Below are 17,764 nucleotides of genomic sequence, written 5' to 3'. Positions count from 1 at the left end.
ACATGAATTATACATAAAGTTGCATTTAAAAGTGGGCCGTGGGCAGATAAGCTATTTTATTAATATTCTGAAAAGGAAAGTTACCACTCACCACATAGCAGAGATGCTGAGTCGCATATAGGCACAACAAAAAGACTGTCACAAATATAGCTCTGGCCAGTAAGGTCTTCGTCAAAATTAAAACGCACGCGCGCGCGCGCACACACACACACACACACACACACACACACACACACACACACACAAAAAACTGCAGTCTCTTGCAACTGAGGACTCAGTTGCCTGAGACTGCTGTCGTATGTGAGAGTTGCATTTGCATGAGTGTATATATATGTTTGTCGGCTAATTTTGAAGAAGGCCTTACCGGTCGGAAGATATATTTTTCACAGTCTTTTTGTTGTACCTACCTGCGACTCAGTGTCTCTGCAATATTGTGAGTGGCAACTTTCCTTTTCACAATGTTGTTACAGTCCATCCTGGATTTTCTATTGTTTGAGTAAATTATTTTACTGTATTTTTTTGGCATGTGGGGATGGAATATACATTTCACCACCTTTTATATGTGCTTGTCAGCAATTTGGTCCTAAGGTTTAAATTACTTATCACTTCCTTCACCTCTGGCAATGTGTTAATATGAAAATTTGAGGTTTGGGCATTGCTTTGGAGTTAGCATTAACTGGCTGGGCAAATCAGTTCAAAGGGTAGAAGACAACACTGTATCACATCTAAGACCGAGTTTATGATAGAGAAAAGGTTTAAATAAATGATCCCATGATGATGTTTGCTTAAGTGTGATTTCATTATTTCATTGCCATGATTCTAAATCAGGACTTCACACTGGCACAAGAACATAGCTACAAAAAATTTTACTTCATATTTACTTATATATTTAGTAATGTCAGGAATATTGATGCCTCTGCTACTTAATAAAAGTATGAGCTGTTAATGTAGTCTACCTAGCAAATGTAAGTATGTAGGAAGATAAGCAACATGATGTATGGTTCATGTTGCAATTTATTATGCATATGTCAGAGTTTTCTAAACAAATTGCTTCCTAACAATGCAATGTAAAGATCATATAGCACAGCTGTAGATGATAGCAGCAGCATCTCAGCAAATTACTGGCTGTTCATTTTTTATTCATGTATATAGAACTTCCAGAAATTTAAGGAAACCAATGTAATCTACGTACAGTGGGTGGTATACTAAGTAACTCAACCAGCATCAAAGACCATGACAAATACCAAGGAAATTTTGCAGATGCTTCTCACCAACACTGAACCACAACTGCAGAATGAGACATCTATAAGAAATGTTACACTGAAGCAATTTAAGAATTGCTTCACAGGTCACCTAAGACATTACCTGCAGTAAAATTGAAACCTAAAGATTTTTCCTGGAGTTAATAATAGGGATTTACCTAAAATTTGCAGCCAAAGCTTTTGTAGTAGAGATTAATATTTCTCACTTTATGAAAAAGTTTATAAAGGAAAATGTTTGCTGGTGCCATTAGATGAAAAAAAACCTCCAGCAGTTTCCAACATAAAATGGCACAGAACTCAGAATGAGAACAGGCTGGTATATGTGTGATGGGGGGAATGAAGAAGACCATTGCTACATAAGTGCAATATCATTGGGTTGAGTGAAAATGTAATTGTATTTCAGCATCAAGTAATCAGTCTAAGAGAACTGAGGATTCTGATAAGGCGACTTCTATTAATGTTTGCCTCAATGTTAACATCTGACTACAAATCAGAGCAAAGAAGCAGTAGAGGAGCATTGAGCATTGCCCATACAGACTAGCAAGTAGAAACACGTGTAAATAATTTTGTATTTTATTTGCTACTGTAGTTTTGTAATTTAAGCAGTCAATACTTACATGAGTTCATAATAAGTAGGGTCAAAATATTTAGTTACTTTAAAAGTATTTTAATGAAAAAATATAATCTGAGATTTTGAGGGGTAATGAAGCATCTGTGTTACATTCAGGGCCCTCTTAAGGTCTGGTAAATAAGATACATGAAGAAAATGACACCTACATTATAATTAGCATTTTACACTCAAAGATAGAGTAGTAATAATTAACATGTACAAAAAGAATCCAATCCTATTAGTTCAGTGTTACATCAGGGATAGTGGGCTGGTGCAATGCCTTGCATGGCAAGTGCAGCAGCTGCTGTTGTTGCTGCTACTGCTACTTTTAAAATAATCCTGTCAATGAATGAATCTGTAATTAATATCAAACTTCTTCTTTAAAATAAGTTTGTGTCCAGTTAATGCCAAATAAGTGTAAGAGGGACGGATGAACGTATTTCAGTGTCCCAAGCAGCCTGGCGTATCATGACTGTTCAAAGTCCCATTAAATAAGAGTTTCAGAGATTGTAATACTGAGAGAAAGATCAAGCCACAGATCACCATCACCATGCCCTAGCAATTAGTCATTACTCTGAATGCATTTCATTCACAATCTGCAATGACAAAATAAAGAAAAGCAAAACAAATGTGCACTGAAACCCTGTTTTGTCATTCTCTCTCTCTCTCTCTCTCTCCCTCCCTCCCTCCCTCCCTCCCTCTCCCACCCCCCTCCCTCCCTTCCCCCAAGCTGAATGTGTGGTAGTTCTCACATTTATCTGTCGTAGCCGTCTTCCTTCTAAAAGTCAGTTGGTGTGTCTGCATTCTCATAGAATATAACACCAACTTCAATAGGCAGTTGCTAACCACTTCCCCAGTGATTTTGGGAATTCTGAAATAATTATATCTATTCCTCCTGCCGTACTTAATCCTATGCCTTCAAAAGCTCTGTCAAACCCTAATAATGGATTTTCTTTTTCTTCCAGATCTCCTCCCATTTAGTCTTCCATAAAGTTACCACAGTTTCTTCACTCTTGTTAGAGGCCTTTGGTATTCTGTTCGCATCTTTTTACTCTCTCCTTTATATTTAACAGTGTAATTCCTTTTGCACTCATAATGTTGATATCTTTGCTTTTAATTTCAATGAATGTGGTTTTGACTTTCCTATGTGGTGAAACAGTCCTTCCATTTTCTTTTATATTTCTTTACTTTTTTCTTGTGACTGTTGCATTACTTTCCATGCACTTGCTGTTGATATCACTCCTAAGTGCTATGTTCCCATCCCTGCTTGATCATTTTTGTACTTCCTTCTTTCTTTGATAAATGTAACTTCCTTTTGTTACTTGGGATTTCTTCATGGTTCCTTTCTTGTACTTACATTTGCTGTTGTCCAACCTCTTCTATTTGTGTCCTTTTTAGAGATGTCATTCCTCTTCAACAGAACTATCTACAGTGATGTCCATTGTTGTGGTTTCTATGGCCTCAGATCTTTGGATGCTCATCATCACTCATAGATAGTAGAGTATCCCACTTCATTCTATGTTGATTCTTCTGGACAGTTCTTTTTTTTTTTTCCTTTATCATTACTAAATTGTCTTTATGTCCTCCGGGATATGCCGTACAGCCCAATATATGTTTCCAGAATTTTGTCTATGTCTGCATCTACATCTATGTTCTGCAAACTACCATGAGTTGCATGGCAAAGGGTACATCTGATTGTACCATTTGTCCGCAGCTTGTGGTCTAGTGGCTAGCGTTGCTGTCTCTGGAGCACAGCATCCCGCGTTCGATTCCCAGCCGGGTTGGGGATCTTCTCTCCCCAGGGACTGGGTTTTTGTGTTGTCCTCATCTTTTAATCATCATCATCATCAATGACAGTGGTTTGATTGGACTGTGTAAAAAAATTGGGCTGTGTAAAAATTGGGACTTTCTACGGGCACTGATGACCGTGCTGTTGGGTGCCCCACAAACAAATCATCATCATTCATCATCATTGTACCAGGTATTAGGGTTTCTTGCCGGCCGGGGTGGCCGAGTGGTTCTAGGCGCTACAGTCTGGAACTGTGCGACCGCTATGGTCACAGGTTCGAATCCAGCCTCGGGCATGGATGTATGTGATGTCCTTAGGTTCGTTAGGTTTAAGTAGTTCTAAGTTCTAGGGGACTGATTACCTCAGATGTTAAGTCCCATAGTGCTCAGAGCCATTTGAACCATTAGGGTTTCTTCCCATTTCGTTCACGTATGGAGCATGGAAAGAATGATTGTCTGAATGCTTCTGCACATGCAGTAATTATTCTAATCTTATTTTCTGATTGCTTATGTGAGTGATATGTAAGGGGTTGTAATATATTCCTGGAGTAATAATTTAAAGCTGGTTCTTGAAACTTTAACAGACTTTCTCGGGATAGTTTACATGTATCTTAGAGTCTTCCAGCTCAGTTCCTTCAGTACCTTTGTGACACTCTCACAGGGATTACACAAACCTGTGACCATTGGTGCAGCCCTTCTCTGTAGACATTCATTATCCCTTGTTAGTCCTATCTGGTCTCACCATGATTTAATCCAGCTGGTATCTTCCAGGGTCTCATTGCCTTTTCCAGGTATACCATCAGCTCTTGTGATTCTTGAACATTGTAACCACTGTTACTAGCTGAATTTACTGCAAAACTCTGTTGTTCTTCTCTCTCATTACTTTTGCCAATCTCATGTTCTTTTGTTTCCCTCTATTACAGTGTTCCAATCTCCCATTATTTTTAGATTTTTGTCTCTTTACATTCTGAATTGCATGTTCAACATCCTCATATACTACCTCTCACTCTTCCTCTAAAGACTTACGCACAGATATCTGAAACACTGTGGTTGGCATTGGTTTGCTGTTGATTTACCAACTTGTAATGTTTGTTGCATGTTTACTCATTAGAATTCAGTAGCAAATGTCTCGTGATAAAAGTATTGAGGTTTTGATATCTTTAACTGTAGATTATGGTGTCTGCTTTGGCATTTTTGAGCAGTTCCATTTCATTTCGGACTTCATAAATCTTGCATTTTGTGGAGGTTCAATTTCCTGTCTACAAAGTATACATCAAGTTAATGTCTTTGGCAAGCTACTGGCTGTGATAAACAAATTCTTACACGTTTTTTAAGGGTCAGTTGCCATAATTTATTAAACTCTCGTGAATCTGGTACTTGTAGCTCAGAAGCTATTCAAAGTAAAATTCTCAAATAAAATTCAAAATGTAGGTAATATTTTATAGTTTGAGGTGGTATTCATACAATATTTCTAGAACATAAATTTATTGTTAATTTTCATTGTTTTTCATATTTTAAATGGAATGAAATTTTTGACATCTTGTTCAACATTTGATTTTAAAAAATGGCCAGGTGTGAGTAGGATTCATTTTCTGAGAGTTCTCTAAAAACTTAATTATGTGTATAGACAGTTCATCATCGCAAGAATTGAGAATCTTGACAGTTTTTGTCTGTTGTCAACACTGATACTGGCAAGATATCGGTCCTGGAAACTCCGAGATATTTGGAGAAGATTTTAATTTTAAGATTGAAGTCAAACAATAAACGACAAAACAAATATTTTCTTAGTGTGATATAATTACAAATTAACAGTTTCCCTCTTTTTACAATGAAACCTTGATTCATGCCAAATTTCATGGATTCTAGGTCATTGGGAAGTACGCTGTTGGTATTGCTGAGAAAGTTTGCAAGTATCAAAATGTTGTTGTTGTTGTTGTTGCTGTGGTCTTCAGTTCTGCGACTGGTTTGATGCAACTCTCCATGCTACTCTATCCTGTGCAAGCTTCTTCATCTCCCAGTACCTACTGTAACCTACATCCTTCTGAATCTGTTTAGTGTATTCATCTCTTCGTCTCACTCTACAATTTTTACCCTCCATGCTGCCCTAAATTGGTGATCCCTTGATGCCTCAGAACATGTCCTACCAACCGATCCCTTCTTCTAGTCAAGTTGTGCCACAAACTTCTCTTCTCCCCAATCCTATTCAATACCTCCTCATTAGTTATGTGATTTCTCTTCTTCAGAAACGCTTTCCTTGCCATTGCCAGTCTACATTTGATATCCTCTCTACTTCGACCATCATCAGTTATTTTGCTCCCCAAATAGCAAAACTCCTTTACTACTTTAAGTGTCTCATTTCCTAATCTAATTCCCTCAGCATCACCCGATTTAATTCGACTACATTCCATTATCCTTGTTTTGCTTTTGTTGATGTTCTTCTTATACCCTCCTTTCATGACACTGTCCATTCCATTCAACTGCTCTTCCAAGTCCTCTGCTGTCTCTGACAGAATTACAATGTCATTGGCGAACCTCAAAGTTTTTATTTCTTCTCCATGGATTTTAATACCTTCTCCGAATTTTTCTTTTGTTTCCTTCACTGCTTGCTCAATATACGGATTGAATAACATCGGGGATAGGCTACAACCCTGTCTCACTCCCTTCCCAACCACTGCTTCTCATTCATGCCCCCTGTCTCTTATAACTGTCATCTGGTTTCTGTACAAATTGTGAATAGCATTTCGCTCCCTGTATTTTACGCCTGTCACCTTCAGAATTTGAAAGAGAGTATTCCAGTCAACATTGTCAAAAGCTTTCTCTAAGTCTTCAAATGCTAGAAACGTAGGTTTGCCTTTCCTTAATCTAGCTTCTAAGATAAGTTGTAGGGTCAGTATTGCCTCACGTGTTCCAATATTTCTACGGAATCCAAACTGATCTCCCCGAGGTCGGCTTCTACCTGTTTTTCCATTCGTCTGTACAGAATTCGCGTTAGTATTTTGCATCCATGACTTATTAAACTGATTGTTCGGTAATTTTCGCATCTGTCAGCACCTGCTTTCTTTGGGATTGGAATTATTATATTCTTCTTGAAGTCTGAGGGTATTTCGCCTGTCTCATACATCTTGCTCACAAGATTGTAGTTTTGTCAGGACTGGCTCTCCCAAGGCTGTCAGTAGTTCTAATGGAATGTTGTCTACTCCCGGGGCCTTGTTTCGACTAAGGTCTTTCAGTGCTCTGTCAAACTCTTCACGCAGTATCATACCTCCCATTTCATCTTCATCTACATCCTCTTCCATTTCCATAATATTGTCCTCAAGAACATCACCCCCGTATAGACCCTCTATATACTCCTTCCACCTTTCTGCTTTCTCTTCTTTGCTTAGAACTGGGTTTCCATCTGAGCTCTTGATATTCATACAAGTGGTTCTCCTTTCTCCAAAGGTCTCTTTAATTTTCCTGTAGGCAGTATCTATCTTACCCCTAGTGAGATAAGCCTCTACATCCTTACATTTGTGCTCTAGCCATCGCTGCATAGCCATTTTGCACTTCCTGTCGATCTCATTTTTGAGACGTTTGTATTCCTTTTTGCCTGCTTCATTTACTGCATTTTTATATTTTCTCCTTTCATCAATTAAATTCAATATTTCTTCTGTTACCCGAGGATTGTTAGTAGTCCTCGTCATTTTACCTACTTGATCCTCTGCTGCCTTCACTACTTCATCCCTCAGAGCTAGCCATTCTTCTTCTACTGTACTTCTTTCCCCCATTCCTGTCAATTGTTCCCTTATGCTCTCCCTGAAACTCTGTACAACCTCTGGTTCTTTCAGTTTATCCAGGTCCCATCTCCTTAAATTCCCACCTTTTTGCAGTTTCTTCAGTTTTAATCTACAGTTCATAACCAATAGATTGTGATCAGAGTCCACATCCGCCCCTGGAAATGTCTTACAGTTTAAAACCTAGTTCCTAAATCTCTGTCTTACCATTATATAATCTATCTGAAACCTTCTAGTATCTCCAGGGTTCTTCCATGTATACAACCTTCTTTCATGATTCTTGAACCAAGTGTTAGCTATGATTAAGTTACGCTCTGTGAAAAACTCTACCAGGCGGCTTCCCTTTCATTTCTTAGCCCCAATCCATATTCACCTACTACGTTTCCTTCTCTCCCTTTTCCTACTACCGAATTCCAGTCACCCATGACTATTAAATTTTCATCTACCTTCACTATCTGAATAATTTCTTTTATTTAATCATACATTTCTTCAATATGTAACATAAATGGCCATATCTTTTGGTTCCATTGAATTAGAAGCTTCAGTTTTTTATACTGCCGAGGGACTGTAGGTCTTATTATGTGACATAAATTTAACTTGATACACCTGCCTGTTGCTGAGAAAAATAGTTTCTAACAGATGGACAACAAAGAGATCCTATAATGGTTCTGTTTTTACTGATTGAGGTACAGAACTCTAAAAATATTAGTGAAATTTTTATAATATCTTTAATGGAGGGATGTAGAAAAAATAAAAAGAGTGACATCATCCTTCAGTTATGACAAATCCATTGTTGATTGCCAGCTACTTATCTTTAATGGCTGTCCATTGCAACCTAAATGCAGAATGAGCCTAAATATTTATTACTTAATTATTTTTTCCACATTTCAGGAAAGGGGCTTGTAATAAAAAGAGGTTTGAGTGTATGTAAGTTCAGTCTTTATGAAAAATTGTGTTTATGCTTAATATATGAAAAGTTTTTAGTGATTAATATAATCATTGTTATGTTATTGTTGTATTCCTCCAACAGACATTCAGCTTCAAAATGTATCATAGTTAACCGAAATCAGCTATAAGGTGCTTGCATTATATAGTAAGACCCATTATTGGAGTTGGAAAATTACACAAAATTTGATAAATTGTTATTAAAAAACTGGTAAACATTTAAGAGAGAACATTGTGGAAATTGTTCTCTTTTCTGATAACTGACAGATGTAAAAATTATTAATGATTTTAAAAACTACAATGTAAATTTTCTCTTTTTTGTCTGATTTGAAATGGAATAGTCCTATTACATTTACGATATACCAGAGTGTAATTTAGCAGTAGTAATAGCCTGTGTGCACTGGCCCACTATGAAAATCTTGTACCTCTGTGGCAGTCATAAATTGCTAATGCTGTGTTATATTTCTGTATGATCAAGCATGAGTAGTGTGTTTGATTCTAAATATTGATTATTTCTATCTGGGGACTTGTCAGTGTCAAAAGAAAACACACAGCTCAAATAATTGTGTGCCTCACAATGGTAGCACTATGAACTCTTTTATAAGTTGGAAGGAAACAGATTTACTCTTAAAAAAATCAAATACTTTCTCTAACCTTTCAAAGTCCACATTAATCTCATCTCAGATGAAGGCATAAAATAAAACTGACCTTGAACACTGAGGATGTATGACTATAAAGTGCTACAAAGTGCACTGCTTTCTATGTGAGAGCAACTTTGTGTACTTGGTTGTGTTATGTGACGTTTCTGTAATTTTAAGCTGCCGTTGTAATATCTTTGCTTATTACGTTAAACACATTTCATAGCTATTTTTGTAATGCAAATGGTGTTGTATAAAGCAACACAAAAAATCATTCACTATTGTGACCATTTGCCCTTAAATGCTTTCTTATTGCCTGAAAAGGTGCATTCTTATTTTCTAAAAATTGTGTCACTGGCCAAAAGAGAATGATAATGCTCAAATTCCGAGTAGCAGAACTGATTTTTTCCCTTTTATGACCAAAACAAATGATTGTTTTGCTATTGGACCACATGTCAAGAAAAGTTAATTTCTTAACAACCACGTCTCCAACTGAGTGAAATCAGAACACATTGTAAGTGCTTACTATTAAAATATTATCTTCAATTTGTTGTTGAAATGTGAGGAAGATCCATGGGTGCTCTTACGTCATTGCAAACACCAGTGATAGTGTGTGAAAAATAGTTTCTAAACCATTCAAAAAGTTGATAAGCAATCTGGACAACCTTCAAAGTTCATGGCTTCATTTTGGCAGGAATTGGAATCAGAACAGCTGTATTTCATCTTATTTTCAAAATTTCAAAGTGTGACAGACAAAACGTGTATTTTCTTCAGATTTTCTTGGAATGTTCGATTTATATAGACTTCTGAGTCACAGTTAGTGTATAAATCTAAAGCTCCAGTATGACCTCAACCCCTCCCCCACACTTCTCTTCAAGTATCTATATGACAGAAGTGAAATAGTCCTAGTTATAGTAAAAGCTCCACAGGGCATTCTGTCTGTCTTTCCATCCGTCCGTCTGTGTTTTGACTGTGCTATATATAATTAGAAAAACAAAATATGATATGTGCATAGTTCTGTTTGTATGGACTGTCAATGTGAGTCAGTCCGTAGTGTCACGTGAGGGCCATCTTTGGCCTTAATAAAGAAAAATGTAGGTGTTCATGTCTAGTGAATTTATGAGATCATAATGCGAACATTTACTATTCGTATAAAATGTAATATATTTTCACTGGATGGTTTGGTAGATAAATGGTTGCATTAGGTATTTCCTAATGTATTTTAACATGGCTGTGACTGACAGTGTATGGATGTGGGGAATCAAATAGGTCAGAGGATCGGCTTCAGTGTTAGTGTTACAAAGTGAGTTAAAAGCTCAGAGGAAGGTAAAATTATACTGACATCAGTAGGACTGAATGCAAAATTAAGTGTTTTGTCAATAGCAGGTTTATGGTGACTGTTGTTGTCTGAAATAGTTGGTCTGAAACAGATCGTTTTATCTTTCCTGTAACATTCATTAAAAAGAAAAAATAAACAATAAAAATTGACATATCCTGACAGATTAAAAGTGTGTGCTTTACTGAAACTTAAACTCATGACCTTTGCCGAGTTAGTCTTGGTCTGGCACATAGTTTTAATGTGCACACTCTGCTGCACAGTGAAAAATTCATTCTGGAGGCAAAAAAATTTTGTGAAAATATAATGTAGATAAACATTTTAGTAGTCAATGGAAATAATCATTTTTTGAAAATATAACGTAATTGGATTGATGAAATCTACTCACCAAGCGGCAACAGGAGAACACACTTATAAAAATAATTAGTTCACAAGCTTTCGGAGCCAGTGGCTCCTTCTGGCAGAAGGGTTGAAAGGGAAGGAAGAGTGATGAAGGAAAAGGCCTGGTAAAGTTTAGGAAAAGGAGCAGAGTTCTCCATTTCAGCACTTGGTTGACAGGGAACCAGCTACTTCATTAAATTCCTTATAGTGTTTATTATAGATTCCATCAACAGTTGCCGTGCTTACATTAGGTGACTAGTTTCGAACCTTACAGGTTCATTTTCAAGTCTAGCCTACTGAGGCTACCAAAAGCAGTATGTAGTTGTAAGTGAATAATGAATACAATAGTGGTATTACAATACAAGGTTCAAATGTGACAGAAATTAATAATATGAATACAAACAGACCGACACTGACAGTGTCTGGGCTTAATAAGAAAGATCAAATTAGCAACAAATACTTTATAAATGTTTGCAGAATGAATGCCACAATCTACGCATGCCTCTTACCAAGTCAAAACCAAACTGGAGCTCAAAATAGCCAACAGCACCAGGAATCTCAGTGGCACTAGCATTGTGCTTCACGTGCAAGCACCCATCCGCAGGCAGTGGGCATGTTGTGTTTTAAATGAAGTTGTGTCTTAAGCACCTTTATGAAGCCTGACGTCAGTACAGTGAATGACAACAACAAATGGACAAGCATTACACAAATACAAATACTAGTGTCATGTGTCCCTGTTAAATATTTGAACATAAGACAAGCACTTTATGTTAAAGTGCATGTCCATAGGCAATGGATGCATCAAATGAAAATACGGGGTGTTGCAGTGCCTTTATTAACCGGTTAAATTTAATATAAAATACAATGAAACAAATCACATTTGTTGCTCCGTTACAAATTTTGTGTTATACATATGGATGGTCGTCTTCCAGAAGTCTGCATACATAAATAGTTTACATACATAAAACATTTAAAACTAATAAATATTGTTTGTTTAGCCAATACGCTTTGTAAAAGAGAGAGAGGGAGAGAGTTAGGTAGTCCTCCTAGAACAGTGCCTTGTGGCACAGAGTCATTACGACATCTTGTCATGAATGACTACATTGAAATCCTTGTCAGATACTCTAAATTTATATAAATTTGTGCGAGTCCTGTTGTCATAAATCACAGAGGATGAATAGTGACATACAGATATTCAAGCCTTTTATGTAACTCCAAACAGTTTTGCAGTGCCAGTCATGCACACTGCATGAACCACCTTTTTCATTTAGTGTCCCTATGAGTACGCCACCAGTCAAATACAAACATCATGACCTGACATAATTTGCTAACTAGGCATGTTAATCCAATTACAGATGCACTTAAGTGCTCTCCCACAAAACAGTGTTTCAAATTCAAACATCATGATCTAACATATCTTCTGGCTTGACATGCATATCTAATTACAAATTACACTCAAATTATACAATATCCACAACAAAGTGCTCTCATATGACATGTAGCACAGCCTCTAATATGAGAGCACTTTGTAGTGGGTAACATATGTTTTGAATGTAATCCATAATTAGATATGCATGTCAAGTCAGCAAATACTTTAAATCATGATGTTTAAATTTTAAACACAGTTTTGTAGGAGAGCACTTAAGTGCACTTGTAATTGGATTAGTATGTCTAGTTGGCAAATGATATCAGGTCATGATGTTTGCACCTGACTGGTGGTGTAATCATAGGAGCACTATATGAAAAAAGGTTGTTCATGAAATGTGCATGACCTGTAATGCAAAAATGTTTGGAATTACGTAAAACGCTTGAGTTGCATCCTCTGTGATTTATGACAACAGGACTCGCATGAACGAATACAAACCTTGAGACATAACATGGTGGTCGCATGTGATGAGATGTATGATTCTGTGCCACGAGACACTGCTTTAGTATGGCTATTTAACTGTTTTGTAAAAAAGTTATTGGCTAAACAAATGATATGTATTGTTTTAATGTCTTATGTATGTAAACCATTTAAGTCTGTAGACTTTTGGAAGACCACTACCTGCATGTACAATGTGAAATTTGTGATTGAGCAACAAATGCGATTGTTTAATAAAGGTGCCATCGAAAGTTTTCTGGTGCTGTTTATGTTAACCTCCAGTTTAATTTTGGCTTGGTAAGAGGCATGTGGAATTGTGGCATTCATTCTGCAAACATTTATGAAGCATGTGTTGCCACTTTGATGATCATTATTAGATCAGGCACTGTCAGTGCTGGTATATTTGTATGCAAATCATTAATTTCTGTTACATTAGAACTTTTTATTGTAATGCCATTTTGTATTCACTGTTCACTGACTGTACTGTTTCTTATAGCCTCAGTAGGGCAGGCTAAAAATGAACCTGCAAGGTTCAAAACTTGTTTCCTGATATAAATACTGCAACCTTTGGCAGAATCATTAATAAATACTTAAAGGGGTAGTGGTAAAGTTGCCCAGAACCCAAATTCAGGAGAGACTAGACGAAGTCATCCCTGATTTTACTGTTATTTGTAATGATTGGAAGTACCTGTTTCTTTGCCGTTCTTACTTTTTACCTTATTGTAGATCATGTTCATAGAATGGAAGACAACAACCTGAAACTTTTGAATAACTAATTTGATCATTCATATTATTTACTTCAGTCTCTTTTGAGTGGAATAGCTTGATATATATTAATAAGATCCATGAGCTCCGTATATTGATTTGTTTCTCATTGTGTTTCAGATTAAAAAGACAGTCATCTTACAACACTGCAAGTTCCTTTATACATAAAGTGAAATTTAAAAAATGTTTTACGTATAACAGCAAAAAGTTGTCAGTCTTGCTGGATTTATTATTGTAACCCCTTTAAATTTTCGTGCACTTGGCTCTTCTGTCAGTGCAATTCTGAGAATACTGAAATATCTATCTACAGTTTCCATAACCTCTATATTGGACTCCATTTTCTGGGAATGGTTGCAGTTTGAAGATGCAGAATCACATGAATAGTGTAGACGTTTCAATAATTCACTCTTAAGATCCTTCAGTTTCCAACTGCCATAACACCTTTGTGGACAGGTGATGGAAAATGACTTCATTTTTTATCCAGTCCTCTTCTGAAAATGTTTTCCCTGTCTGGCCCAGAAGACATGCTTTGTGTTTAGCAGCTACTCTTTGCAAATTTATAAGTCACTCTCTTTTCCATTCCAGGAAACACTTACCATAACCTCCCTAGCTGATGAAATGTTGCTTCTTTTTATACAGAGCCTCCGACTTCAGTACATTTTTTTTTTTCTATTTAGCTTTTTGTGTGGACTGCCTTCTTATTTAGCTGCACACAAAAGATTGTTCAAATTCTTTATTATTCTTGTTTTTGCTAACATTCAACAAATGTACCCATCGTACCTAAACTTTTTTCATTGTTAATTCTTCATGTTGGATGCGCTATGTTCATGCTTTGATGTGCCTGTTGCCACCTGTTTCATACAGCTTTAATTGTCTGTCATACACACTTTCTTGGTGTTGACATAAGTAGTTGCAGTGTTGGAATGTCTTTCTCGTGGCTAATTTTAAAGAAAAGTGGAATTAAAATTAAATTCAGCTACCTATTTCTTAAATGCAAAAACTAAGAAGCAGATACCTTGTCAATCTTTACCAACCTGGGATGAATTTCTCTTTTCAGATCATATCTTTTTTCATAGCACAATAACACAGTTTTCCATGTGAATGACACACAAACGGTTTTAAAGAAAGTGTGATAAACAAAAATATTCCACAGATTATTCGGAATCTTTAAGTTATTGCAAAATATGTACTACCATAGCAAACTCAATTTAATTTGACATCAGTTACACTTCTGTGTAATCCAGGAACATTAAACCTTGTTCTTCTCGTATGCATAGTTCTGAATTCATTCAGACGGTAGTGAAATGTTTTTATTTACATCAATTTGCAATAAAGAAATAAGTTTAAGAAATCATTGTTTTCATGACTGCATGCAACTGATTTCATGTGTTTTTAACAGGGTGTCAACTTCTACACACAAGTGAAGACTGTTACCCAGATGTGGCATCAGAGTGATGTCACACACAGCAAGCCTTCTGTTGCATTCCCAGTCATGCGATAGAAAGTATTTCTACTTGAAATAATTTTCAGCTTCAGTGAATCTAGAACTGTTAATTTAGAAGCTGAATTCTCATTGTTGTTTCACGCTACTAGAAAGGTTTTACCTAAGCATTCAGAATTTCAATATATTTAAGTTTTGCACAGAATATTTGTGACAAAGATTTCATTCCACAGAATATTTCTTACTTAAATTGATGTACAAATCAATAGCTGTAAAGTGAATGTTCGATTATTTATCTTAGACTGAATATTGTCCCGGTGCTTTTAAGCGCTTAATTTGTATTGATAAATTTCACAGAAGTTTCTCTTCACAAGTTAAAACTTCTGTGAGTTTATGAAACTACTTAGGCTATTCATATAGTCCTTATTTCTAGTTGTATATGACAAATTCATCTCAAAATAGTGGCATACCTCAAGTACATGGATTTTAACTGTAATATGGTCTTACATGCCATGAACATTCAGAGGCACATGTTACTTCAAAAGTAAATAGTCTTCCACATGCGAACTTAAGACTGAAGAACCAGTCTTCCATTGTAAATATGTTAAAGAAAGAATTATTTTTAAAGTAATTTACAGAAATGACTAATTTGCTATTGCCACAAGAAAAAAGTAAACATTATTTTTAAGAGGTTTCTGCCCATTGAATGAAGTAAGATGAAATGGTTTTAGATAATGTTCCCAAATGTATTACAGAATTCCTACAGAAAGTGCTTTCAGTGATTGTCATTTAGTCTACATTTTCCACAGAACATGTAATTTTTGGTACATGATATTTACATATTTAGTATGACACTGTAATTATATTCATGTATCCAGACAAACCATGTAAGAATTTTGAGTGTGTGACAATTATTTGTAAAAATATATTTTTTTTAGAAAATGCGAACTCCTCATAAGAAGTATTTACATGTGATTGAATAATTTGTCCAGACTTTACCTCAGACATTCATGAAAATGTTTAAGTGATCTTACATGGCATAAGTGTATCTTCAGACTCACTTAGGCTACTTCTCTTCTTATACTTGTATAGATTTGAGTACTTACAGGTAAGAAAAAAAAAAGGCCTTGGTATTATTGATTAATCAGCATGCTCTTGTAACATTCCAGATTTAGCTATGACCAAAAAGTCAAAGAGTACACTGTGGGCTACAAAACATTCTAATTAATCTTGAACACTGTTTGAATTTTCTTTCTGCAAAAAAATGAGCGAATGGGAGGAATATGACTCCTCATGTCTTGAACTTCTAGTTCTTGTAAAGCATGCCTTATGAGACTTTCAGTAAAGTAGGCACACATCTGATGTCATGACTCTATGGCACTCTTGAGAGTAAGAGGCTTGGATGTCTTAGGCTGAATCATAATCAGAGATGTGGATTATATGTATTGAACAAGGTACGCAATTTAGTTGGTCAGCAAAGCCAAACAACAAAAGATGGAAATTTGGTCATTTCATGCGAGCTGCATGTAGTATCATTTGTTTGGTGTGAGTGGGAAAGAGCTGTATTGCATGTTGACAGAAATAAAGATGAACTTGTGGACCTGCTAATATTTCATGGATGTCAATAAAGAGAAATACAGTGTCATATTTATGCTGTTGTATAAATGTTGTCAGACAAGTATGCGTAATTCATCATTTGAAGAACATTATGTATGTCAGAGCACTCTCGTATGAGTCAATAGCTCTCTAACATAGCTACAGTACCTAACTGATTGTTTCAGCTGAAAACTGTCACTTAATTTAGTTGGTATATCAACTGAGACCACATCACTACAAGCCATTAATTAATCATGTGTTATTAGAATAAAAATAACATTTATAATTAACTTTCACGTAGAAATAACAGGTCCAGGGTTCTTGATCATTTAATAATATCCTAGCAGTACTTCTATATGTCTTCCAATTTATTCATTCCGGATGCATCCTCACAGACTTGCAATTTTTTATTCCAGTTTGCTGAAAATTTCAAATGTAATTTTCCATAGTGTGAAATGTTGAACAACCATCTTCATACACACCAAATACACCTAAACAGAACTGCTTTGGGTCAACACTGCCCCTTACATGGAAAAATAACTATTTTTAGTAAAAAATACATTGTTGATTCCCACATATCAGTGTTAAACCGAAAAATTAAATGTTCATAAAAACTTAAGCATAACAGTACATTTTACAAAAGAAAGGTAAATGATTGACAGTCAGATTTTTAATGTAACATGATTTTTTTGGTGCAAACTTTAGTAAAAAAATTAATTTTGAACAATTACTTTTCCATGTATCCAAATTGGTACTAGAGAGCTTAATTATCTTAATTACTATCATTTGTAGAGTCTTCAACATTTTTACATTATTTGGTATATCCAGCTATCTTGTTATTATCATTAACTACTGAACTGTTTACAGTTTCAGAAATTAATCACAATATTACAGTGAAATTAGTCATTAATATCATGTGAAGATAACTGTACTACAAAAATCACATCAGTATTTTTTCAAATTTGACACAATTTTGTTGAATTCCATTCTTTTGAACAACGCTAACTAATGGAAAATAAATGTGAGTTGTAGTCGTACAGTAATAATAATAATAATAATAATAATAATAATAATAATAATAGTAGTAGTAGTAGAGTTGTTTACTAAGCACATGTATCACGTATTACACTAAGTGAACCTTGGTCTGTTACATTACACTCTGCAGGTCAGTGGTGCAGATAGAACTTTTTATATGTACGTTTAGGGGTTCTGTCAGCACAAGTACAGCATACATTCCTAGAAGAATCAACCAGTATACTGCTTTCTCATGTGCACATCATGTGTAAAGCTCATGAAGGTAAAATTAGAGATTTGAACTTATACAGAATCTTAGCAACAATTTTCCTCTCTCTAAACCATTTGCAG

At 35.7% G+C, this 17,764-nt stretch overlaps 1 protein-coding gene across 1 annotated transcript in view; it reads left to right on the top strand.

The window, feature by feature from the left end:
* Nucleotides 1–16,454, top strand: part of LOC126235914 (probable methylmalonate-semialdehyde dehydrogenase [acylating], mitochondrial) — a 69,288-nt gene extending 52,834 nt beyond the window's left edge. The window contains exon 10 of the mRNA XM_049944869.1: nucleotides 14,762–16,454. Within this exon, the coding sequence (XP_049800826.1) occupies nucleotides 14,762–14,863 (102 nt within the window). The 3' untranslated portion in view covers nucleotides 14,864–16,454. The remainder of the gene's footprint in view (nucleotides 1–14,761) is intronic.
* Nucleotides 16,455–17,764: the final 1,310 nt, after the last annotated feature.

This window comes from Schistocerca nitens, chromosome 2 (genome assembly GCF_023898315.1).
Source record: "Schistocerca nitens isolate TAMUIC-IGC-003100 chromosome 2, iqSchNite1.1, whole genome shotgun sequence".
Taxonomy (NCBI): domain Eukaryota; kingdom Metazoa; phylum Arthropoda; class Insecta; order Orthoptera; family Acrididae; genus Schistocerca; species Schistocerca nitens.
This window is presented reverse-complemented; position numbering and strand designations above follow the sequence as displayed.